This window comes from Amblyomma mixtum, chromosome 3 (assembly GCF_055824585.1).
Source record: "Amblyomma mixtum isolate Tamu chromosome 3, ASM5582458v1, whole genome shotgun sequence".
NCBI classification, from domain to species: domain Eukaryota; kingdom Metazoa; phylum Arthropoda; class Arachnida; order Ixodida; family Ixodidae; genus Amblyomma; species Amblyomma mixtum.
Genome location: NC_143014.1, coordinates 372612482 through 372638945, shown reverse-complemented (window position 1 = coordinate 372638945; position 26464 = coordinate 372612482). Strand labels below are relative to the sequence as shown.

Here is a 26464-nt window from a genome sequence, read left to right as displayed (position 1 = left end):
CTCTTTTCTTTCTTGCCCAGCTGATTGGGGGTTCCTTTTCCTCACAGCTTGGCACCTTGCAGATAAGTCATTGTGCTCACGGACACATCTGCACATCCCCAAGGACACATGGCATTGCGTATAGCAACTTTTTCTTGCCTTTGTTTGTCCTCCCCCCTTCAGTACCTCTTCTGCAGTACTTTTTTTGCGGCGATGAATTTCTCTGTCTAAGCATTGAATTATGAAAGCCTGGTCCTACTACGTCGTCAACTAGAGCGTGACTCATTGCATCAACGTGCTAAGTCTTTGATCCCTGTTGATGGTGTATGTCGAAGGTACGCTGCATAAGCATGTCAGACCATCTTGCCATGAACACGAGGAAGCAGACGCATTATGTAATCAAGCTTATGATCACTCCCGGTGTAACCTTATTAATAAACAGTCACTTAAAGAAGAAATATTGCCTGCACCTTTGAGAGACACTTTTTGACATACAGGCACCGTTAGTTCTGTTTTATTTAAACACTTCTATCTAACATCATATATAGTATATGTATAGTCTTCAGATGGATTTTCATAGCTTCGAGCGGGTGCGTTTTACCTCATACATTGAGTTTGGCTGTTAAGACGCTGCCGCAGTGTCGTCAGCATGTCAGCGCTGAGCACTGTCTGGTCACTCGAACCTGCTGTGAATGTTCGACACTATTTTTAAATGTTGCGCTACGGTGGCAGTTATTTCAGGTTTCGCATATTAAGCAGCGTTTGGTTACGGCAGGGACGTGACCAAATTAATATTGCACGCACAGCGGGAGGGGGCCATTTCTTTGCATGCCCCCTGCGTCTTAACGAGCGGCGGCAGCAGCCCAGAGGAGAGCGGTTCCCTTTCAGACCTGTGTTCGCTGTGTATAAACAACTCCCTAAGCATGCAGACACACCGAGGGATAGCCTTTTTTTTATTATTTTGCATCCAGCCCAGGGGGTACCAGACGGAAACTCCGAGCCCTTGCCGTGACCCTCCATTATTTCACTCTGCTTACAAAACCCAAGGTATGACTCACTGCTCATGGAGCAGCAGAACTCGGGCAGCGACCACTGCAGCCTTCAGGTAGCGGCAAAATGCACCCCCGAACATAGAATCAACACGCCTTTCTTACAGGAATGGATACAGCAGCTGCAAGATCTCAACGTGGTGACAGACGCAGCGAAACAACCGATACCGAGAATTGCACGAAGATCACACCGCCACCCTTGCTAAGAACAGCTGGAGCAATCTTTATGAGCATTTCAATGGCACACTGAGCACATCCAAAACATGATCCCTTCACAAAGAACAAATGGACGCCCTCTTCCAAATGCTATACGCCGAATTTGCAGAGCTCTGCTTGACATCAAACAAAACACGGCACCCGGGGCAGACTGCATCCAGTTACCCCGCAACCTGGATGAAATGGAACGGTTCGACAAAAATGGCGACACGCCACCATTAGGTTGATTCCCAAACCCGGTGAGCCTCTTTCTCTCCAAAATCTCACACCCGCATCCTTGACTTCTTGCGTCAAGGATGCGTCGCAGACTGTTCTGACACGTAGTTCTCCATCCTTACCTTGGTGTGAATCAGTTCTCCCCCGATACATTATTTGGGTATTGCCTTACCACCCAGGACATACTCCTACAAGGTAAGGAAGGCATTGCGGATTGCCGAGACTAGAGCAATTCTGGCACTGGACCTCAAAGGGGCCTGCGACAATGTTTACCATGACCTTCTATTAAACAACCCTGTCTCCTCCCACTGCGATAAACGCACTCTGACCGCACGGCCACCATCGGCCAAGGTGAAATGTTGTCAGAAATACCCTGTTCAACATGGCCATGGCAAAGCTACCACCGCTCTTGGACGAACTGAGCGGTCGGACGGCGAATTCCAGGATGTGCTGCAAAGAGCTGCAGACACGATGCAGGCATGCGTAACAGCCGGAGGACTCACCTGCGTGGCTGAGAGCTGCTTGCGTTTGGAAGACCCTGCAAGGCCGAGGTGGTCCCAACAGACGTTCTGCATCCAACTTGGCATATTATGCCTTCACGCACAATCCAATGGCAAAGCCATACATATCTTACCAAATCAGACAAATAACACTAGTGATAAAGCTCTGCTTCTTATCAACGGACTTGCTTCTGGTAGGCTAGCAAGAGCCGGACAGATGGTGCGGTGTGAATAAATTGTTTTTCTTCTTGACGTCAATAGTAAAGAGCGGGATAGATAAATGTGAAATATAACTTTTGCCGATCGTTGACCACTACCCAGTTGCTGGTAGAAGTAACAGCTGTGGCTCAAGTAAATTTCTTGCCACAACCGCCTCGCAGCTGCTGCTGACCGGCTGTAGCGGCGCGGCTTGCCTGTCGTCCGAAGGCGTTATTTTATTTTGTGATGATGCAGTTGACAGCTAACGCGATGTCAAGAGTAGGCCCTTTAAGGCGCGTTCACACTTGCCCAAAAATCTTGCGAGCGAAGCGGATTCGGCCACTTTTGACGCCGAGCGACGCGAAAAGCGGCGCGGCGAGACCGTTCGGTCCAGACCGATTTCCGCCGCGCAGGTAACAAACATGGCGGCGCCCTTCGAAGCCGGACCCCTCGCTTCGGACTGAATTCTCGTTGGTGCCTTTTTCGGCGCGTTCACTGGCCATAAATGGGCCACCGGTCTTTCGCTTCGTCTCACCTCGCCTCTATGAAAACGTATAAGTGATAAATTTGCTTCATCTTTTTATTCAGAGTGACGATTCTGCCGCTTCTAGGCTTAAGAGGAGAGTCGGTTTGTTGACAGTAATGGTTCTCGTCCTGACAACCAGATGGCGCCACTATAGGCTAGGTTTACTTTTGCGTCTATGCTAGCATACGCTGAACTAAAAGTGGGAATGCGCCTGCGTTTAACGTACGTAAGCATGCATACGCTTATGGTACGTAGACAGCTGAAATTTATGCTCTTTTATCAGTGTATGCCGCCAGCAGCGGCGTGGTGTGGAAAAGCGAGGAACAGTAGCGGCGCGGCGGTTCCGCCTCCGCCGGGCGTCAACAGATGTGGACAGGTCCTAGTTTTTGCGGCGAGCGAATCCGCTTCGCTCGCCGGATGTTTGGGCAAGTGAGAACGCGCCTTTATTGTAGCGCAGGAGTGTTCCGAAGCGCCCTCGGCTTCGATGCGAAACATGCATGCTTAGCGACCACCAGGGCAGCCGCACTTGCGCGGGCATGCTGTCATTTCTCGAATTTTTCTCTTTTCTGGTGCGAGTGGGAAGTCTGCGTAGCCAAGCAGGAGTCGGGCACACTGGCAAGGTGATACCGGCTATGGGCGGAGCTTGGGTTTTATGCGCGCTTTTCGCTCGGCGATTCCTCAAGGTTCCAAGAAATCGCTTCGTTGCGGGTGGGCTCGCTAGGTGTGCCCGTGGCCCATGGAAACTGCGCTACCTCGTCATTGCCCATCCCGCTGTCAAGAATTAGCCGTGTCAATTTGCATTCCCACCCGCGCCTTTTTTCCCCCGCCAAGAAAAATGGCCCGAGGCGATCGAATGCGCGGCCGTTGAGCGGAGCTCGTCTTTGCTCCTCGTGGGGTGCGGGGAGGAGAGGCCCCGCGGCTATCTGGATTAATACGTCAAACATTTTGACATTCGTCCTCCCCGCCTGTCCTCCATCCACTCGGCCAGATTAGAAGCACGTGTGTGTTTTCATTCGACAGGGTGAATGGGGCCACACTAGTGTTGCTCGTATTCCTTGGCACCCGCGCAGGCGTTTCGCGGTCTCCTCGAAGAGGGATTCCGTCGTGCCAATCGTGTGATGGGAGGCGGCTTGTATTTTGTCTGCGCCGTCTGCTTTGCGCCTCGCTATGTGTGCTCAGCAGTTGACGCTCATTGCAGTTTGTTCCTGTCGCGGCTTCATTGTTTGAGCGGACCGCGAATTGGCGAGCTCTCCTTTAAAGCCATCCCCGTCCGCTGCTGCCGGCGGACGCTGATTTGAGTGGTGCTCGTTTGTCCGACCCCCCCTCGGGTCGCTGCCGGTGGCCGAGCTGTCGTTGATGCCGTCTTCACAACCCTCCTTGTCCGCCCTCTGTCGGCGCTGACGTTTTTACGGCTAGCCGGCGTTAGAGCCGAGATGAGATTTGCCGCCAACTGCTTTCTCCGACTGCAGCCTCCCGCGTCGCGTTACTCACCCTGTCCGTTTATTTCATCAGCAGGCGCGGGGTCGTGCGCTGTTCGGCTTTTTCGAAGACGGTCCATTACGCAATGCCGCCCATTTCCTTGCCTTTTTTGGTGGCGATTTTCCTCCACCTGGACACCGAAAAAGGGGGCAGGATAACTGTTACTTGTGGGCTCCCCGTGCTGGCAGTGTGAGCCCCCCCATGAGACGCACGCACAGGAATGTGTATGTACCTTGCAGGGCTTTTCCTTAGGGCGGGATGTGAGCGGCCTGATCGCGATCGATGTCCCGTATAAATTTTTTGAGGGGACGCCTGAGCAGGGGCTCTTTCTCGCGCCGGGAAAGAAGGGTAGGCGACACGCTTGAAACCCTTCGCCCTCCGCTTCCAAGACGGGCCGTCCAATTTTGGCGAAAGCTTTTCACTGTCTGCGCCCGAGTTTGGGGCGTCCTGGAGGGGGCAAAAAAAAAGTAATAAATAGTGGCGCCGCCTAAAAATTCTGCTAGGTTGACGAAACGTTGTTTAGGAGGGTGGTCCTGTATCTATTTCGCCCGTAGCCGTATTGTCGCTCTCTGCACTAATGAAAACAACCGAGGGGGCTGAAAAACAATGCTGCGCATTGATTCTGGAGCTTTGTTGACAGATTGAAACGCCTTTTCCTTGATGGGCTTTCGTTGCCTCCCGTGACGTCGCTGTGGGGAGAATCGTGCTGCGAGGGAAGCCGTCCGTCTTCAGCGCCTGGCAGCCCGCTGCGCTCACGAGACAGTCGTTTTTTGTAATAACACTTTGGCTGAAAGCGACGAGCTGCAGCTTCCGTTCGTATCACTGAGTCTACGGTGCTCCCTTTGGAACCAGAAATTACCCGATCTCAGTGCTAGTTCCTACCTTCCGCTTGGTGCTGCCGCTCCCACGTACGCAGTCGAGCCCATATAAGCGAACGTGATGTTCACGCGTATTGCGTTCGGAGTAAGTGGGCTTGCCCTTTTAAAGCCTAGGTAATAGTGAGACAAAACTTATTCAAAGTCCCGTTATTTCTTCAGCATGCCTCGTCAGGCCGTTTTCAGAGCCCTTCGGCGCGATCATGTGCTCCTGGTCGAGGCCCTTCTTGCGGGCGGCGTGCTTCGAGTACGCGATAACGCCGGTTGCGACGTTCACGGCAGCGTAGGTCGGCATCCTCGTCTTCGATCCTCTGCAAAGGTGCGACCATGTGGCAATGATGCCACCGCAGCCCGTGTAACAAGTGACAGCTCCCCACAGTTGCTATGTTCTTGAAGCAACCTTTGCGCTCTTCGAACACCATGGGCTGCTCTCCGATCTCCCTTTTCATTGATTGGTGCGCGCCGTCGAAAGGGTGACGCAGTCTCCGTCTGCGCGGGGGGAGCCCAGAAGGGGGAATTGTGATTGTACGCCGCCTGGCCGGGTGAGCTCTCCACTGGTTGATCACCGTGCAGCTTTTGCTTCCGCTTTAGGCTCTGCTTTGGCGGATCACGGGAGCTGGGACACGCTCTCTGCGGTGCCGGGAAGCGCGCGTTTTCCGTCCTGCAGATCAGCTGGCGATCCTGTTGTGACCCGAAAGTGGATGTTGCAAGAGGCTCCCATAGATGGCGCCTGCCGCACCAGCGACGTGTCTCATGTTCAGCGCGCTGGCCGTCTTCCTCACCCGCAGCAGACGACGACCCGCAGCTACTAGCGTCGCCTCTCAGGCTTGCGAGTTGCACACGCTACGGCTAGGCCACGCGGGCAGGCTCGCAGGGCTTGATGTGTGTGTCTCCCACGTAGTGATTGTGAAAGAGGAAACGGTGTGGGGCAAGAGGAACTGCCGTTGCGTCATACCCCTAAATCCGGAGCTTAAGCGTCCCCCCCCACTTTTTTCTGCGGCGCCTCCTCGTTCGTTGCAACCGAGTGGTGCGACCACTGTTGTTGGTTTTACGTGGAACCCAGTGCCATGGCCTTAATACTTTGGCCCCACCTACGTTCATAATAAGCGACCGTTCGTCGCAACTGGGGATTCCAGTTCTCGTTTTGAGCCCCAGTAAAAGAAAACCGATAAACGTACGCCGAATTCATTTTTGTTTTTCAATTAAGTTTTAACCGGGAAATGTCATTACCTAGCCTGCTATTGAGTGCGAGTTACAATCGGTCGCAAGTGAGAATTGACAGAGTGCAGAAGCCAGGTTCGTTGGATCCAGTAGTGCAGTTGTACGTTTTAAGGCATTGTTTCGCTATTTTAGTAAAATCCCTGATGCAGACCTATAGGCTGTACTACCTCGCCAAGCATCGTCTATTAGCACGTTCTGCTCACAAACTGTCATCGCGTTATCAGAGCTGTTGCTTGGTTAAGGAGTTTTCGCACCGTTAACTCGGAAATCGTGCACAGTCGTCACGAAAAAGTCGATGCTCTAGAAGCTTTCCTTCTGGATTTCGGCCGCGGTCAGTATTTCCTTCATAGCAGACGTTGTTCCGCCGAAGCTTTGCTGCTCTCTCAGTCAGTAGTGTGCCACGAGCAGCAAGTGAAGACGACTGGACAGAAGCATTTGCCTAAGCGCGGCCGTTGCTCCCCTGTCGCTGTCTCCTTTATCTAGGTTTTTGGCGCAGTGTCTTGCGGCTCGATCACTTAATCTCCGCTCTGTTACTCTTTTTTTCTGGCTATAGTATTTTATACTGCAACGGACTGGATTCCAAGCAGAGATTGCCTCATAATCACAGAAAAAAAAAAGTATTTCCTTCTTCAGAAATAGGGCCTACTTTCTGATATAAACTCTGAAAGAAAAAAAAAAGCCCGCCGAATTTAAAAAAAAAATGGGTTGAGGTATGGGGGGGGGGGGGGGGGGGTGTAGTTAGCATTGCGAAGATTTGTGTACCAATGAGCTTGCGCACGGGTCTCTACTTCATCCGTACCGACGTCATATCTCCAAATGTAAGGCGCGGTCGTGTTTGCTTCTGCGCGTGTTCATCGGAGCGGTGTGGATGTGACATAGTAGTGACGTCACGGTGGGCGCAAGCGCTTTCTCTCGGCTAAGCAAAAAGGAGAGAAAATGCGGCTCCTGGATGGAAGCTTCCCTCTTGGAAGGGGGCGGTATAGCGCGCACAGCGGAGCGCGTCTCTTGGTTCGTCGGACGACGAGGGGGACGCGCGGGGCTCCATTAGCCCTTCCGGCGCCTTTTCGCCTGGGGTGCCTCCGCCAAATCAATGCCGGCTGAAGGGAGCCCCCGTCGTGGCGAGTGCTTTCCCTAGCGCCTTTCTCATTCAAAGTGAGGCCGGCTCCCCGGCTAGGGAAAGTGCCCTCCCTTGTATTGCCACAGACGCCGCCGCTAAGGACGGGGAGGCGTCGCAGTAGGGCTCCCCGTCGGCTCTCCCTTCCTTTTTGCCCTTTGTTTGTTTGCTCGCCTCCTTAGATCCTGCTACACCACTTCTCAACCTTTAATGTGATGGGGAGTAAGCCGTGGTACGGAAGCTCCAACTGGCGTCGCCGCTACGCAGGCACCTTGTAATTACTATCGCCACAGTTTGCGCCGACCGCTTTCGTGAGATTTGCCCTTGTGCGAGCAGCCACTTGCGGCGCTTTCTCAAAAGGTGCTCGACATTCTGCACTACCGAACGCATTTTCACATTGGGCAAACGCTACGAATCAAAGCTAGTGCTTCGCGTGGCCTAGGAAAGGCATGGACGGGACGAGAGTAGAACGTTGTTTGTGCGTGAGCTAATTTTCGTCGCAACTTCCTCCGAAACATTCGAGTGTGGACCGCAGCAGTTCCTTGTCGGCTACGGTTTCGTGCAACTTTTTGAGCCTCGCGATACTTTTTACTGTGTGCCCCGGATTAAAAGCCGCTGTCGCATAAACTGCAGTAGCCTTCGTCGGCTGTTTCTTGGCCATAGCAGTGTGTCTGTGCCAACGCGTTTCTCTCTCTCTTTTTCCCTCCCCGCAGCGGCCGGCGCATCAGCCTACAGCATGGTGCCGACGACGCAGGGTCAGCAGGGACCCATGATCAGCCCTCCGCCGCCGGGCGCGCCGCAGGACTCCATGTACAACATGAGCATGAACGGCGGAGACTCCTACCAGAACGCCATGGGCGCCAACGTGCAATCGCAGGTACGTGGACTCTCAGGCATTCTCTGTACGGGTGTCTAGGCGTGGCGTCTCTTGCTTACAGCGGTGACCCGAAGGACGCATTTCGATGGGGACCGAAATGCTGTGCGATGTCGGCGCACGCGGTCGAAATTACCTTCCACTACGGCTTCGCGCCAGTCGTTTAGGACCCCATAAAGAAACCACTATTTGGTATCTTGAACTCAGCGATGACGCCAGTATGTTCACTGTATCGCGTAGTCGAAGCCCGCACGGGTAAACTCGCAAGGAAGGCACTCGTTTTGCCTTTACACAGCGCTGGCCCTGGTATGTACCCTTGAAGTCGGTGTGAACGCATCGGCGGTCATTCACCGGCTTGTGTGCTTTTGTTTTGTGCTGCTCTTTTTTTTTTTTGCGCCACTGTGGTACACCGTGTCAATGTTTGGAAGCCTCCTGGCACAATGAGTACGGGGCGGGTGGAGTTTCCTTTTCAGCTGAATGGAGGGGCGCGTTGAAATGCGGGTCTCGGCCAAGGGTGTCGCCGTGCGCGAAGGGTCCGAAGACGAAGGCGCGTGCTTCCAACTGGATCAGAGTTTCAAGCTGGAGCGAGCTGGCACTTGTTCGGGGAGAAGAAGGCGTTTTTGAAGAGAACGCTAATGTGGACGCCAGCCGGATCAGCGTCCTCGCTCCTTCCGGGGGCCGAGAAGAAAACGTCGGACAGAAAGGAGGACGATCAGGAGCGCCCTGTTGCGGCAAAGCTCTCTCGGCTTAGCGGCGCCGCAGCCAATTCGGTGCAACTCCGCAAAGGCAGCGTCCCGAAAGCGGATTAGCGGCGTGTGCTGCTGCTGCTGCTTCTCCTCCCCCTGCGAAAACAACCTTTTACTTTTTGTTTCCGCGGGAGAAGAGTGAGGCAATAACAGGGGCCCCCAAGGATTACGGGAGGCGACCGACTCCGGCGTTAATCCTCGGTTACGGGTTTTTCTCGGAGGCCGCCGTCCATTAACGGGCGAGCACGCGCAAGCGCCCCCTTTTTTTTTTCTTCCCCCGCTGCTAACAAGCTTTCCTTTGTTGCGCGCCGTGCGCTGCATCCGCCGTTTACCCGCTCCAAGTTATTTTAAGGAGGCGCTGTGTTTGAGAGTCGGTGGCCGCGCGCCTGTCTTCAGGGCCCACGTGAGAGAGGACTAACCGTCCACGCTTTGTTGTCTCCCCTTCCTCCTCCTCCTCCTCCTCCGATAGCTCTGCAATTTGGAGACGTGGGCCTGAGGCAGCGGCGGCGGCGATCGTTGATGATGGCTCGCGGGATGAAGCTCGCCTCTGCTCTTTGTAAGCTCTCTCTCTGCCCCTTGTGAGAACGCCCGCTGTGTGGATGTCTTGCTTTCTGTTCAGCCAGTGGGATGAGAATGACGCGCACACTCGGCAGCTGACGCGCTCCCGTCTGACCTCCACGCACGTGGCCCTCAGCCGCCGGGCACGCGTTGGGCGCTCATTGCGCTGCTCTGATAGCCTTTTTCCGCTGGCGACGTCCATTACAGGTCCCTCACAATGCCCGACAAAGCTAGGAACGCGTGCGCCTCGACCTTCGGCCTCAGCATGGTCTCTGGTACTTCTCGGAATCTCTCTTGTGCTGCTGCTGCTCACTGTGTGCACCTAGTCATCATCCCCTGTGCGACAGAGTGCATGCTAGGGGGCGGGGCGGGGGGCCGCGTCTAGTGGTGTTGTTGCCCTTTGTTGCTGTTGTGCTTGCCCATGCCGCTCTCGCACACACGTCTGTCCAGAAGGATGTCACCCAGTGCCTATCACTATGTCCCTTATTCTCTATGTTGGGCTAAGTGCATGCTTTGGGGTGTGAATAAGTGAATGCTTGCTTTGGTGCTCATTCTGTTAAGTCTCAAGCAGTGCCCTTTCTTTTTTCTCATGCTGTTGTTACTTGTGTCCCTTTCGTTTCCATGTTTAGCCTTTTGTTGTTTGTTTGTTTCAGTGCTGCTAGTGGCTCTTGCTTATTAACAGTCACCTGTAGCTCCCGTTACCCGTGGACGCTAGCACCTACTCGTAGCTGCCAGCGTCCACGTGGCAGATTGGTGTGTATGGCAGTGCTTTGTGGGGTCCCGCTTGCTGCAGGTAGCTGCAGGGTGCTCGCATACCTGTAGCTACCTGTTGCCGTGGGCGTTGGTTTCGAGTATGGCTCCCTGTCACTGTTGTCACAAACCCGACGCCAGTTTTTACGTCACCGCCGCCAGGGGTCTCACCTTGCTAACGAGGCCCACGTTCGCCCAGCTTTCCCCAGCCCTTGTGGACGACGGTATGGGCACAGTAGCCCTCTTGAGCTATGCAGGGACAGTGTCATTGTGGCGGCAAGAGCAGCTCAACTCTCAGTGCCTTAGACCTTTGAGCACGTCTCGGTCGTAGCTAGTCCTGTTCGTGGTGTGCATTTAGCTATAGTTGGGCCTTGGGAAGGTGCCGGCGTGCTCGGAAGCCTCCGGGCCGTGTGCAGTGGTGTTTTTGAGAGCGCGGACGCCGTGTGTGCGAGAGAGGCGCAGCGCCTTGAGCGAGACCCCTCTCCTCCCGCCCCCCCTTTTTCTCTAACGCAGGGCAGCGCCAGTGTCGCGTCGTCGTCGCCTGCCGGCTTTTTGTAAAGACAGAGGCACGTTGCGCGGGACCCCTCCCTCTCTGTTTCCTTCTTCCCCCTTTCTTTTTCCAGCAACAAAAGAAAGGGGGAAAGGCAAATACGGACACCGGTGTGCGCGTTTGTTCTCTGTGTGCGTGCTGGCGACGGCGAAAATGGGTAGAAGACAGCCGAAGAAGAAGAGGTGGTGCTGCTGACCCTGCGTGCTGTTTGGGACAGGCCCCTGGGGGGGCCGCCGCCAAGGAGATCCGCTTCTGCGTCTTTCGCGTTCCTCTTCACCGCCATCCAAGAAAACGACGGAGGTCCATCCCGCTCGAAGACTGTGTGCTCTCTCTCTCTTTTCTCTGTGGGAAAAGCGAGCTCCCCTTCACCCCTCGTTGTGTGGGCCTCCTGGACCGCGAGCCCGTGTCCCATCTCGAGGCCACCGCTTTTGTCCATTGCAAAGCAGCTTGATTGGACCCTTTGCGAAATTACGCCGCTAGGGCGCGAAAGCTGTGGCCGAGGTTGGGACGGCTCAAATCGGAACTGACGCACGGACAGTAGTGGACACGCCTGTGTTCTTTTCCTCGCGTGTGCGACGCCTGTCCTGATGTGTACGATGGGACTCCTCCGAGAGTGCTTGCCGGGCTGCCACTGTTTTTGCCTCTTCTTGCACGACTGCAGCTGTGGCACATTTCCCCGTGTGACTCGTGTCGTCGTCAGCAGCAGCCACCGATCACGTCGCGCGCAGCGTAGGCTGACTCGGGTTTTATAATCTCGATTGTTTGTTCCTTTGAGTAAAACTGTCGCCCCCTCCCTTAATCGTGACGCTCACTGCGACGGCTCCGGGTTGGACTGTGGGTCCGTTCCTTCCGCGAGGAGGAGCTTCTTCCTCCGGCAGAAAGCTTATATTTCGCGAGAGTAAAACTGAAGCCCCTGGCCGCCTCAGCAACGTCATTCTCAGGCACCAGTGTGCTGGCGGTATCTAAAATGGAAAGGCTCGTGGGAAGAATGTTGGACAGGTGTTTCGTTTTAGAGCTGCGAGGAGTAACTTGAGGCCAGTGCATGCGGACTTGTGGGTCCTACAAAGGGCGGTTGTAGTTGATTAACATCCTGCGTGATAGATTCACTGATACTTGTTCGGCAGATGCTGCTTTGCGCGCCTCAAAAATCCTCGCGTTTTATTCGCGGGCGATGACGAAAGCAGCCGTGAAACTGCGCCGAGCAGCAGGGAGTGCTGATTATGATGGGGCTCATTATCTCGCAGCTTTCCTGATTAATTCCCTTTCTCCGTCCAGCTCTCTCGACCCAGTTCCTCAAGAGTCGAGTTTTCTTTCCGCCGCGGGGGGAAAAGTTTTTGCGCGCCGGCTAGTAACAAGCAGCGACATAGGCACGTTCCACTCTCCCGAGCGGCAGACGCCAAGCGAGAATAATAAAATGAAGGCTATCTCATTTTCTTGGGTGTCTCAGCTTGGGCAACGGTTAGAGAACTAGTGCTCGTGCTGAGATAGCAAAGAGTGGGGGGGAAGCGATAGGAAGCCGGCTTTCTGGGCCGCCCATTGGGCAAGGCGGTTTCGTCCCCTCTTCTGCCGGGCCAATGGCAGATCCAAGCCACGCCTATTTTCTTGCGCCGCTCTCGCCAGGACCCGTGCCGGCGAGCTCCGCAGAGAGGGGCCCCGAGCGGTGGGCGAGGGGCGAGCGGCGCATGCGCACTCTGGGGCGCGCCGCGATCCAGCTCCGGGCCGACACTCGGCCGGGGCTCCGGCGAGCGCGGACGCCCACGGGGTACGTCTCCTTTGCCTGCTTTTGCTGAGAATAAAGAAGGGTCAGTATGGGAATCTGCCGGCCGCAGTTTCCCACCACTGCCTCCGCAATAAACACGTGCACCTGTTTGCGTATAATTGGGCCAACATTCCCGCGACGTGATGACAGCTATCGGTGCGTCGATGTTGGCCGCCGGCGTATTGCTGCCATCGATTTCAAGTGCTCTGCCGTCAAGCGGGGCAATAACCGAGTGACGTCCCTGCGCCGGCTAATTCGATTTACCTTCCCGCCGTCCTTGCGACAGCTCGCTGCCGTATCGGACGTATGCGCTCCACGTTCTCGGCAAACAGTCTCGTCTTGAAATCCTTGCTTCATCTCTGATTGGTTGAACGAAAGGCGCGACCACGCCGTGAGGGGAAACGCACCGACATCGCACAGCACGCGGCCCCGATAGGCTGAATAGCAGTGGCGATCGAGCTCTGTTCGGCCATGCGGGGACAGTGTTCTTGTGTCGCAGGAGCCGAGCGGCCCGTTCACTGCCACTGAAAACATGCAGTACGAAGCAGTGGGCAGTTCGTGCGCGCACCTGCGGTTGTCCGTCGCCGAGTGTTGGGCTGCTGTGAATGGCAGTGAGTGCCGCGGTTAGGGGAGGATGTGGCACCACTGGAATCCGCGGCCTCTTTTGCTAGAGGTTCACTGTTGTGCGGCAGTGGTGGCGTCATTTTTTTCCTCTTTTTTTTTCTCACACTGCAGCACTTACTGTGGGTCCCTACTGTTTAATTGAAGACACCATAATGAGCGACCGCCGGTGCCAGCCAGCCCCGACGCCAGCCGCCCGCGTGTGTGCATGCTGAGCTCAATCTTGCAGCCCACGGGGGCGCTCGTCGCGAGCTAGCCGAACGGCGCGAGAGAAGCGATTGGCTGTAAATAAACTCCTCTGATAACAGGGTAGCACGCGCTGTGATTGGTGGCGCTGGGAGGTCTGTTTCTTTATTGGTTTGTTTAGGGTTGAGGCGCTTGTGTCCGATGCTGTCCCCCTTGTTTGTTGTGTGCGTGTCTTTTTTACGGACGACTGCGTTCCCTTTTCTTTGTACCGTTGTCGTGTGTGTCGCCAGCCGGAGAAGGCGAAGTGTACGAGCAGCTTGTACGGGAGGCTGCTGTGACGAGCGCGTCTGTTTGCTCTTTAGTAGGCGGCCCCTTAGGTGGGAAGAAGGCACCCGGTCGCTCTCATTGTGCGTTTTTATCTTCTCCCTCCTGGTTGACCCGATTTGCAGAAACAAGTATCGCTTGTGTATATATGTGGACGATTGCGTTATTGGGATTCCAAGATGAATAAAAGGTTTCAAGTGAAGAAGGCGTCTCTCTCTGGATCGGGGCCTGCCTCCCGCCCCGAAGCTGCTGATAAATAGGACCACAAGTGTCCTGTTTATTGGGCTCCTCAAATGCTCCTAGTTGCATGAGGGAGAATAGAATGCGATGTGTTGAGGCGTTTTTCGAATGAACCGCTTCAGCGTCGCCGGTGTGGAGGGAATCTTATCTGCAAGGAAGGAGTGTGAAAAAGAGCCACAGTCTGCACATTTTGCCCCGCAACTCAAGGTCAGCTTTCATGGTTGAAATGTTTGGACAAGTAAGCGTTATGTAGACTAAACTATGTCGCAAGGTCACGAATGGCTTTCTTAATAATGGCTTTGATGTGGGCGGAAACATGAGAGAATTGACGCCTTTTGAGTTTATGCTGGATAGGCTATACCAGTATAAAACTTCGGGGTGGCCCTGTGTTGCTGGGCAAGGGAAGGAGGGGTGCAAAAGAGCTGTGAAATGACTAGGGAAAAAAATCTGTTCACCACGGACCGTAGCAAGCACTGTAGCATTAATTTTGCTTGTCTTGTCTAGCGTAACTGCGCTTTTTCTCACCAAGGGTAGCAATTGCAGTTGTATCTAGCCGAATCTTCTTGCGGGCTTTCAGGTGGCACCAGCGATGTCAACCGGGGTGGAGCAATGAAAACTTTAGTCCTCAAAACGCCGGTTAGTCCCTAAATTTGCACACGGCACTCCTCTCGCCACAAACTCAGCGGACTAACTGCTGATAAAGAGACTAACGGGGTGTGAAGCGCAGCATAGCGGCGTGCGAAGGTCGCGCGGAAGGCCTCGACTGCAATAGTATTAGATTTTTGAAGCGCAGGATGTCGTGTACACAAGTCCAGTGAGAGCACCGCCTCTGTCAGTGACAGGGCGGATAGACTCACTGTTTTGCGTTGGAAAAAGGCTTCGTGGGACCGAAGCGACTGGCAGCGAACATAGTGCGTAAGCAAGCACTACGAGCTTTAATACGTGTCGAATGTGGGTTGCAAAGGTTAGGTTTAAGCTAGTATGCGTAGTTTCATTACGTTGCCCTTTTTTACTTGCTTATCTGATGCTGTGTAAGTATCGGCGACACTTAGCGACACGGAGAGTGGCAAGCAGTCAATTCCCTGTCACCGCTGTCTGCCAGTAACAGAAAACGAGGTGAACCAAGGCCTTCTATATTTGTTTTTAACAGGCTGTAATGTGCAGCTGCCAATTGCAAGTAATAAATCCACCTTATACGCAAAAAGATAGACGAAAAGAAAAGAACTGTTGTGGTTTTGAAGTACCGGTCGTAATGTACGCACAGTTCAGCACTTCTTTTTTTGACCAAAAACGCGATTTAGAAGACCGCTGTGCGTAGGCATTAAGGCTTACCGCAGCTTGTTGCAAAATCATATGGCAGCAAAACCGACGTACTTTGCTTTAAACAGCAATGCGTTTGATAAAGATGCGAGCGGTAAACTCGGGCAATGTATGTGCACCGCATATAAGGCTTTTATTTTCTCCTTGACTCTGTCTGTTGTAATGAATGGGGATGCAGTGTTGAGTTAGGGCTATGGCGGGCTCGTATTAAGCAGCCCGGTAACTTGAGACGCGAACCAGTTTGATTGAAGTTCCCCCCCTTTTTACGGAAGTTCTTCCATGCAATAAAGAAAAAAAAATTGTTGCAATGGCCTAGTCATATATCCGTGCTCTGTTCCCAATCCAAAGGTTGTGGGTTCGAATCCAGGCATTTTCATGTTTGTTTCCTTTATCGTAATTATGTGTGTCAAGTGCTGTTGGAAACTATCCCGCTGTAAATTGCGCTGGAAATCGCGCTTTGTTTGCATTTTTGCGTACACGCTGCTCCAGAGGACTGTTACACCCCTTTCCAAGGGGACCAACAGTTAGACCATTTGCAGTTAGTCCAGAAAAAGACGAATGCGAGTGTCAGGTCAGTTAGTCCCCAAAAAGACAAACTTTTTTGCCCCCTTTTGGTCCTTTTTTTTTTATTGGAGTGTACGCATCGGTTTTGGTAGAAACCTGTCAATTTCCCCAATGCTGGCTGTTTTGTCATCCTCTCGGGACGCTCGTAATCCTTTGTGCACAGAGCTATCTGGCTCATCAGTTGGTGGCGTAATGCGTCTTTCAGCCTCACATGCGGACCAGCGACACCGACAGTTCCGGCTAACCTGAACAGCGTTGAACAACAGTTCTACTGGGTCATAATAAAGGGACACTGGAATTAAACAGTGATGGGTAATTGGTGTCACGCGATAGCAAATACTTCATTTTTGCGGGAGCACAGCTCTTAGTCAGAAAAGCGCACGAATTCGGGGCGCTGCGTCTGGGGACGTATTTATGCGTGTTCTCGAGGTACGCTATTTCGCCGGCAGTGGGAAAGCAGCGCGGCGAGCGTACGTTTATTTATTTATTTATTTATTTATTTATTTAACCATACTGCAGGCCAATGCTTTGGCCCTAGGGCACAAAAGTTTTCGGAATGCTAAAATTGCCACAAAGCCTAATTACTGGGCAGCCTAAGCATGCAGCCATGCACTGCAGGGTGTGCTTTAACAGCTCCCGGCGCGACCTGCACAGCGGACCCCTCAATCAGTGCCTGGCTGCGCGTCTAGTAGCGAGGAAATTGACTTTTCTCTTTATTTCGGCTTCCCGAAAACTTTTGTACGCAGCAGGTTGAGAACCCCCATTGCCGGGCGGCCGGTGAAGCTGTGTCGTAGCCGTCCAATCGGCTACTTTCTGCATGCATTCTGAGATTGCACTTAGTATACGCTCCTGCTGCGTGCACATCGTCAACGTGTAAAGCGCGACGCGTGGCGCAGTGCTAAGGCTGAAGAATATCCGAGAAGTATACCACATGCATGCAGCGTCAGCTGTCACTAAAGATAAAGGGATCGAGCGGGTAAGTGCGCGGGGCCGGAATTCAGCGCCTTTCATTCGAGTGCTCGTTCTCCGAGGCGCAGCTAGAGATGCAGCTAAATCGGTGATGACGGTACACGCGTGCTTTCGCGAGAAAAGTTTCCTTGCAGGCAGGCTGCATTCGGGTGGAACGTACCCGGTTTCACATCCCCTAACAACCCACAGAGGCTGTCTGCGATCAAACTTACTGCGTAGTTGACAGACACGCGATAATCGAGGGCGTAGCGCGCCGTTTGGTGAACAATGCGCGTGCAATTTCTCACTCAGATCGCGACTGTTTCGAGCGTGCTTTTGCTGGGAAGCAGTTTGTTGTGCAGGCTGCGGCTGCCCTGACTAACGTCGCGTAGTTTCTTGGATCGCGCGCATGCGTTGCAGCGAGTAGAATCTGCCTCGGTGAGGGTTGAGGCGGTCCGCACTTTTACGCTTTCCGGCCGCGCTCACAGCAAGTGTCGCCTCTGATTGGTCGCAGAGCTGAATGCATCATTGAGGTGACGCAACCAATTGGGGGACTTTTCTTTGCCAATTTCTTAGCAACGCGGCCGCCTTTCCGCATAGCAAAAACGTCGGCAGTGTTCCCGAGGAAGGAAACGCGGTATGAACTGCGCGAAGCACGCCTTGTGTTCTACTTCTTCTCTTCTTCCTCAATGCATGGTTCATTACTTGCTAGTGCTTTATTTTTCACGCGTCACAATCTTTGTACCGCTCCTTCCACTATTGGCCGATCCGCAAAGGTAGCGAATTCGTCGTAGCTACTTCGTAGCTACTGCGTCGCACTGTAGCGCTTGTCCTGCGTCGTTCTTCGGTTGTGTTTTTCTTCGCAGGCGCTATTCTTTTCCGTCTCAAGCTATATATTTCGTTGGTCAGCGCTGTGTTTAAGTTATCCTCGAGCATTTTTTTCTCATTGCGTCTGGAAAAGTAATTCAGCGTTGCCTATTTCAGACAGGACGGAGCCCTGTGCTATCACATCTGTCGGTGGGCTCGTCCGAAATAGGTAGCGCTGAATTACTATTCTAGGAGCAGTGCATCACCAACTAGTCACGCACCGTGCTTTATTAAGCGATTTTTTTACGTTGCTGATGGAGACCTACGTTCTTTTTTTTCTTTTTTCTTTTTTTCACTTATGAGTTGCAAACCGTTCGCCAGTACTGCTGCATCGCTAAAGCTGGCTCAAAAAGTTATCGGCTCACCTCCCAGCTTGAAACAATCACAAAATGATTTCACTGTTGGGATACCTCCGCTACGAGCTATGTGCAGGATCCGGGGAAAGCGGCGGTCTCTCCGATGCCAGCGCCGAACCGGACCCGGTTAAGGCTGTTTGAGCTCTGACAGTACCGGTCTCTCCGGTACGGGCGCTGTATCTAGGGGCTGCACTTTCTTTTCGGTTGTTATTTCAGAACCCAGTTTTTGCTTGTTTTTTTTTCCGGCCGTATAATGTGCCGTCTAAATGCGGTCAGAATTACTTATGCGTTTATCTCAGCGTGCCAGCTCGAGCATTTGACTTACGAACAGTTAACGCATAAATGGTCGTATTTATGGAGGGCGTGTTATCGCCATTAGCGAAAGTAACGGCACCGCGAATTCGACTTCCTAAATGTGGGATGTCATATTGCTGTTCAAACGACGGGGCGTCGCACAGCGACGGAACTGCGCTTAACAGTCACGGCAACCAGAGCTTTCTCGTGACATTTATGCATAGTTTCGCGTCAGTGTCCTCATATGCACCTGAGGAATGGAACAAGGGTTACGGGTAATGGCAGTGAACAGCGCTACGCCAGCCACGCGGTGTGCAGAGCCGTGTAAGGTAGTGGAGCAGTGCCTCAAAACGCACGACTGCGCTGCTTAATCCAAAGGTACCGCCATCTCACCACGTCCCTTCCTAGCGTAAGTACATTGTAAATTTCCACCTTCGATAGGGTTGTTCCTACTTAATAGCAAGCTAGCTGTAGCCTCCCTTTTTCGGTTAAAACCTGATTTACAAAATTGAATTCGGTGTGTCTTTGTCTCTCTTTTTTTTCGATTTAGACCTTTAAGTCCAACTCCTAGCTATATCGGACGCGTACAAATCCGTTTGGGTTCGGTGTCAACGTGTTTGCCGCAAATCGGACTGGCACAAATCTTGTTTCTTCCGATAAAATCCGGTTACATTGCAATCAGGATTCCTGATGCTGGTAAGATTTTTGGTATGAATGTCGGCGATGCAAGAAATTAGCAAACTTTTTTGCACATCCAAAAGCGTTAACCGCGTTTTAAATCAGTATTCATTGAGAAAACGGCAGGGCACAAGCATCGGCGTTATTGTTAAGACAGTTTTAGCTGTGCGTCCGCAAAGGCTTAACGTACGCAAGGAGCTAGCGGCGACCGTAGTGCGCATGCGCAGAACACAAGCGAGAGTCTTGCGTACGTACGCAAGCCAGCGGACTTCGCGTTGCGTTGATTGCGGGGCTTGCGTCGTTAACGTTGGCAACATGGCGGCGCCCTGCTTGCCCGCTTCGGACAAAATACTGCATCGCCGCTGGATTTTTCGACGCGATAGCTCGCTCTAAACGTTTGTATTCACTTTTATTTTTCACATTCTCACCCCTCCCTAATGATATAGGTGAGAAATAGTCATCGTTTTTTAGATACATTCAAGAATTTCTTGACGTTAAGCCTAACTACGGCATGCACTGTCGTCATGGCAACGCCCCCGGTAAGGTACTGCTCCAGCTTTGCTCTAGAATTTGTTTTCATTTGATTCAATTGATCGACAAGTAAATAGAGTGACAAATAAAATCCCGCAATCTAACGCTAAAAAAAACAAACGAAGAAAATAACACACAGTATTCATCTTAGCTTTGCGAATACTAGCGCGCACAAGAAAGTACAGCGTTGGAAGCAGGTAAATCACTAAAACTTAGCACAAATGCATGGCTACAGAATTCCAGGGTCTATCATCAATCGCCAGCATAGCCGCATCTTCAGATCAGAAAAGAGGAAGGATGGCAGCATTAGGTGTGTGGGTTTTGTTAGATCTTATTCAGACTCGGTAGTGATACTTGGTGGCAAACAGTTTCATTCAGTGATCGTACGCGGACTTCGCGAAAAGTCATGGGCGGCGCGTGGTAAGCTTAACTTTGCAACGATGATCGAGGCATTGAAAAGTGGCGGTGGGTTGTGAAAGAAATCGTCATGAAGCGGTGAGTGCTGATCAGAAGCCGCATATTTAGTCGCCAAAAATTGTCATTTAAATTTATTTTAGCCACGGAATGGAGAGAAATAGGCACTATAAAGTTAAGCTCAAGTTGAGGATAAGACTTATTGGACAATACCTAAATAATCTGCGATTCGCTGAGGACATTGCCATGCTAAGTCACAGGAGATTAAGTGCAAAGCATGATCAGTCAGTTAGACATGCAGAACAGAACGGTGGGTGTAAAAATTAATATGCAGAACACCAAACCAATGTTCAACAGTCTCGGAAGGAAACAGGATTTTACAATTGGTAGCGAGGTGCTGGAAGTGGTAAGGGAATACGTCTACATAGGGCAGGTAGGGATCGCAGATCCGAATCACGAGAAGGAAATAACTAGAAGAATAAGAGTGGGGTGGAGCGCATTTTGCAAGAAATTCTCTCAGACCATGGATGGCAGTTTACCAATGTCACTCTATAGAAAAGTCTACTACAGCTTACCGGTACTCACCTATGGGGCAGAAACGTCGAGGAATGGAAAGAGTTCAGCTAAAGTTAAGGACAACAAAGCGTGCTATGGAAAGACAAATGATAGGTGTAACGTTAAGGGACAGGGAGAGGGCGGAGGGAACAAACATTCGTTAATGGCATCCTAGTCGAAATAAAGATGAAGAAATTGGCTTGGGCAGGGCATGCAATGCGAAGACACGATAACGGCTAGCGTAGCAGGGGGCTACAGAAAGTTAGGTGGTGGGCGGATGTGATTAAGAAGTTTGCGGGTATACGGTGGGCGCAACGGGCAAAGGGTTAATTGGAGAAACATCAGAGTGGTTTTTGTCCTCAAGTGGGCCTAGTCGGGCTGATGATGATGATGCCAATAATATGGGATCTGAACATCGGCGCGCAATATCTGCCGCAAAATAGTAATTAAAAAAGCCGGGATGGTTTGGGATCATAAAAGGCGCAAACCTTAGAAGGAGTTCTTTTAGGGCTTTCCCGCAATATATCATTCAAATACAATTCGCATGCCTCAGCCACCGCGGTGGCTCGGGAGTTGTGGCGCTCGGCTGCTGATCCGAAAGACGCGGGTTCGATCCCGGCTGCGGCGATGGCATTTCGAGGGAGGCGGAATGCTGGAGGCCTGTTACTATGTGATATCAGTGCATGCCAAAGGTGCACTAAAAAGGGATCTGAACTCGTCTTTTTCTCGTCAAAGCAGTTTTTTCAGCCCCTGGAAGCGCGCAGAAAGTTTGCAAGTTGAAAAGGCCCTGCTACAATTTCAAAAGGTGGTTTTCTTTATGTACATTGCAATAAATGCAAATCTAAGTGCAAATCTATCTGTGCAACATTCAGTGTCGTCACTAGGAATACTCGCAAACTTGCTCGCGAAATCATTCAGGCTGAAGACATTAAGGTAAATTTATTCGCTGTAAAAGCTGCAAGTGTTTAAAGTTTGCCTAGTGGGGATTGAAAAACCTAAGGCTTGTAATCAGTACGCAACCAGGGTATGCGCCGTTCTCTGCCAAAAGTAACCGAGCGGCGGCGCTGCGGTCCCTGGCGCTGGCCGCTGCTCCCCGGCTGCGAGTGTAAACTGGCTGAGTAATACCCGTGCCACACGGGCAGATTTAATGCCATTAAGTGCTTACTGCCTTAAGTTTTAATGGCATTCGTGTGATGCCACACGCATAAATTTAATGGCATTAGCCTTACTGCCATTCGCGACCTACTTAGTTCGCCAAAACTCATTCGCCCGTGCAATGCGTACTCTCGTTCCCATTCCACACGCAGAAAAGCATGCAGCTTTGTTAGTGACAAATACCTAACCAGTAGGAAATATTCATTCTTAACATGAGGCATCTATACCGCACTTGTGTGCTGACATGCGAGTTTATGGCTACTTTTTCGACTTGTAAAACAGGAACAGCCGTATTTTCTGGAAAATTGTTTTTACATTACATTTGAACAAAATTCCCGATGTATTGTGCTATTTAGCAATGTTTATATTCAGATGCAACTTTTGATTGCCTTGCAAGCGTTATCGTCATCGCCACTTTCGATAATGGCATTGAATGTGGACGTGTAGCACCAACTCCGAAAATAATGGCATTAACAAACTTAAAGCCTTAAGCATTTCCTGCCATTTCTTGTGCGCGTGTGGCACAGGTATAAGGCTGCGCCCTCACTCACTATGACAGCACTGCAAAGGCGCGAAATTGCTCGACGCACGTACTGCGGGCTTACGTCAGCCAGTTTACGCTCGCTTTCGAGGAGCAGCGGCCAGGGACCGCAGCGCCGCCGCCGGTTCTCCCCGAGTACGTGAACCTCCCCCCCCGATAACAAAAGATTGTTGTTTCCAAAAGTGCCAAAACTGAGCAAGGAGAAAGTGCTGAAAATTTCTTTCCACGAATCGACTGTCGGATACGACAACCAGTCATCTTCTGAATCCGGAAGGAAGGTGACCTTAGCTTATTTTCTGCCAAGTCGCAATCTCGCGCGACTGCAGTGGCGACCATCGAAGCTCACGAGTTTCACCAACTGCCATCTAACTCCTCCCTCCCACTGCATAGTTAATTTCAACGCTGCTATTCTTCGTAAACACGGTGGGTCAGGGTGATTCAGCCATATTCATTGTCTGGCATAAATTACGAACGCAGATAAGACTTGCATTTATATGTCCCTGATGTTGAATGTGTGTGGATTGAACTCGATGATCCACGTTTTGTAAGTAACGACATCGTTGTTTGCAGTATCTGTTACTGCTTTTCGCGCTGCATTGAGGGACGTATTAGAATCCCATTCATATGAGAACGAATACATTGTAATCGCGTTTTAACGATTACAGCAATTGCTTTCGAGGTTTATGGGCTAGAATCAGTAAGTATTAACCTTACAACCCTTTGCGTCGATAACAGTTTAGGTCGACTAATTCACCACGCTGTAACGCATCTGTTGTCGCCTCCTGATGCTTTCACCGTGCGCGTTAGCATCACTGATCATCATCCTATTGCGCTTCGTTTCCACGCAGCAGAGAGCCCGCAATCACGCGCGAAAGTTTTGCGAGCCCTTTCCGGCGACTTTTTCATGCTATAGTTATAGATCAATTCGCTCTCGCCCTACCATAAGCTTGCCGTCCCGGTTAGCTCAATTGGTAGAGCGACTGCTCCGGTGTAGCGGTGGTCCCGGGTTCGAACCCCGGACCAGGACGAATTTTTCTTTAACTACGAAGTTTCTGTGAAAGCTGTATAGCTTTCCTTTGTGGCCGTATGGCTGCGCTCGGGTGGACGTCAATGAGTAATTACTCCCTTATTACAAATCTACTCCACCTTGGGGGATTCCCCTAAATATTTGGTCATGAGAGATGTCTATTGGTTAGATTCTTTCACACGTCAGGGAGTTACAATTGCCGCGGCCAATAAGCGTCGTAGCTCGGGTGGGTCAGGAAGCTCCGCCCCCGGAGGCGGGGCCGACGGACGAGCGCCGACCTTCCAGCGTGCAAAAAGTGACGAGAGGAGAGGGAATGGCGCGAAGACGCTGAAAATAGAATTTTGACCACTGATAAACCGGCTTCTACAAATCGCATTCTCGCTGACGGATATTCGTGAAGCGGTGTCCTTTAGCATCCCAGGCATACAGCAACTTTATTGAGATCCCCTTTTCAGAGCCCCTGTAAGTAGTTCTCACTAGCAGACCCGTTATCTTAAAACCGATTTTAATGAAAGAAAACTGAACTGGTAGCGAGTCACATCCTGTCAAACTGCCCAAACATGTTACAGCGAGTTTTCTTCCGTTATAACTGCTTGCTTACCATCGTCGACGTCGGTAGTTCCGCATCGAAACAATTGCTTATCGCCGCAAAATCCTTGGTTACCTTAAAGATGCACTGAAGAGGAATCTGAACTCGTCTTTTTGCCGCGGGTACTCGATCTACACGTTTCGAGCATTGTTAGATACTGCGAATTATCGCCCTGCGAGGCCGATTTCCCTCATTTAAATCGGATTAACGTCCGGCTCCCGCCTTTTTTTTTTTCTTTTAATACCCCACAGACGGTGGGAGGAGTCGACTAACGCATGGAGTACCTTTCGGGTTGTCAGTCGCATGGCGGCTTTGCTTTAGCGTTTATTTTGTTTTTTAGGTTTCCCCGAATAAATAGAGCTAGTCAGAGACTACACAGCTGCAAATTAGGCCCACGGAAATAAAAATGCGCGTGTGCTCTTTGCTTTCTCCGAACACTACGTATCACTCCGCCGATGGCAGAGCGGCAAGCCGCCACGGGACTGGGTGAAAGGTTGGTCGGCTCCTCTGCCAGTCTGCGGAGAATTCGAAAATAAAAGGCGGGAGCCGGACGTTAATCCGATTTAATGGAGGGAAATCGGCCGCACAGGGCAATGATTCGCAGTTTTTAAGAACGTTCGGAACGGGTAGATCGAGTTCCAGCGGTAAAAATTCGAGTTCAGATTCCTCTTCACTGTACCTTTAATCCTTGCTAAGTCGCCTAAGGAGAAAAGGAAACCTTAACTGCAAAGTTATTAAACGACCTTTTGACCTCTGGCTGCATGATCGTTGCAGAAAATGTTGAAATGTGCCATGAAAATCATATCTTAGCATCTGATGTCAACTTCGCAAAATACTGGTGAATTTCAAATTTCCGAACAACACTTCCAGAAATACTTGGACGTAAAATATAACGTCTAAACGTTCACCGAGCCTGACAGTATTGCTCACGCATTCGGTACTTTTTTTTCTGATTCACGCCGCTTGACACGTGCTCATAGTCATCGCCTTGTTCCACATTCCTTTTTCTTTCACCCACCACCTCATATGTTAATTTAAAACCTGCAACCTTCGTCCACTACCCTCATATCACTGAAACAATTTTAGTCATAGCCGACGTCTTCGCTCTCACAGTAGACGTCATTTTCAAACGTCATTTTCAAACTGGCGTGTTAGAGCAAAATAATTCCAATATTCAGAAAGGGGACGAAACCTTTATATCTAATTACCGGCCCATATCCATTCTCCTTTTATTCAGTAAGATGGTAGGAAAACTATTTGAACAGCACGTGTTTCAACAAATTTAATCAGTTGTCGCCTTGGCAGTTTTGTTTTCGCCCTGGATATTCTACTAACTTGGCTTTAGTAGCACTTATTGATAAATTCATGACGAAGTCGATGAAGGAAATCTAGTTGGATTCGTTTTTATTAGTAGTAGTAATAAATTTGTTTTATTTGCCCTTCACGTACACATGGCAGGGATCGAACCCAGACGAAAAGCTGCAGTTAAGCAGCTCGAGTGTGTGTGGACCCTACTGACAAAAGGTACTCTTTGGTGAGGGAGAAATGAAACAAAGCAAAAGGTGGTACAGATTCAGCTCGAATACAGATAGAGCTTAAAACATAACAAATGCACCACAGAATAGTATGCTTGAATATTGCCCCCGCAACATGTGCAATGCAAACTGACGAAGTAATACGAAATGCACGTAAATACACAAAAAGATGCAGGTAGGAAAGACTACTCATCTCTGTTAACAATGCAAAACTTAAAATCCTAAAGAGGGTGAGAGTAAGCGTCATTTTTATTTTTCTGATATTTGTGGACTGTATGTGGTATTAAGAACGGCAATGCTTGTTTGCCATAATTACTTCGAGTGAGCGAAAGCGCTCATTTATCGCAGGCTCGCGTAATACTTTCTGGTGTAGCCGTTAGTTAAATCGTAGACTATAGGGTGAGAAAACTTAAGACAGTACAGGAGAGGATAGTCAAAGAGGCGGTCAACAGGTATAATTTTATATTTAAGGAAAAACCTCGTCTGTGCCCTATATAACCAGCTCCAGAAAGAGCCCGAATTCCTTTCTTTTGCGTGCCTAATAATTTCTAAAGATTACTTTTTGACTTTGACCATACTAGATGGCAGTACAGTGGTGAGCAGCCTTGTCTAGAGCGCTCGGGCGGTGCACTTCCTTGCAAACAAATCCAGATTTTGTGGCAGCCTCTAGGGTCCAGCTGCAACGCTTGCACGGAAGTAGCGCCAGATAGCCTCGTAAACAAAGCAGGCACGAAAACTTTGCCCTGTAATGAGGGGCTGCTCTCTAATTTCGGTTTTTGTTACCAAGTGCGCACTGCTCAAGCACTCTAGACAAGGCTGCTCACCACTGTACTTCAAGCGTCATTATACGATTACTGTTTTAGACGAGAGGGGAATTCGTATCGACATCTTGATACAAGACCGACTGACATTCATAGTTTCTTCATTGTTTCGTTTACCCGATCATATTCCATCTCGTACGTAAGTCAGAAACGACGCCAATGGACTGACTCATCATTAACGAGTAGGAATGGAGTGATAGTAATAACTGAAAAATTAACTGGCCGAAAAAACCGCTTTAGATTTTTTGGTGTTTACGGTTAAGCCTTTTGATTTAGGCCATTCATTGA

The 26464-nt window shown here is 51.0% G+C and overlaps 1 protein-coding gene across 9 annotated transcripts in view; it reads left to right on the top strand.

Moving 5' to 3' along the window:
* Window positions 1–26464, top strand: part of exd (PBX homeobox extradenticle) — a 305873-nt gene that overhangs the window by 203269 nt on the left and 76140 nt on the right. For 2 of the 9 annotated variants that reach the window (XM_089584313.1, XM_089584314.1), the window contains one exon: window positions 8087–8250. In XM_089584313.1, the coding sequence (XP_089440439.1) occupies window positions 8087–8250 (164 nt within the window). Of the gene's footprint in view, window positions 1–8086; window positions 8251–9462; window positions 9550–9758; window positions 9827–10814; window positions 13947–26464 lie in introns of those variants that run through there. The other 7 variants (XR_016291690.1, XR_016291692.1, XR_016291689.1 and 4 more) reach the window with 7 other exon arrangements.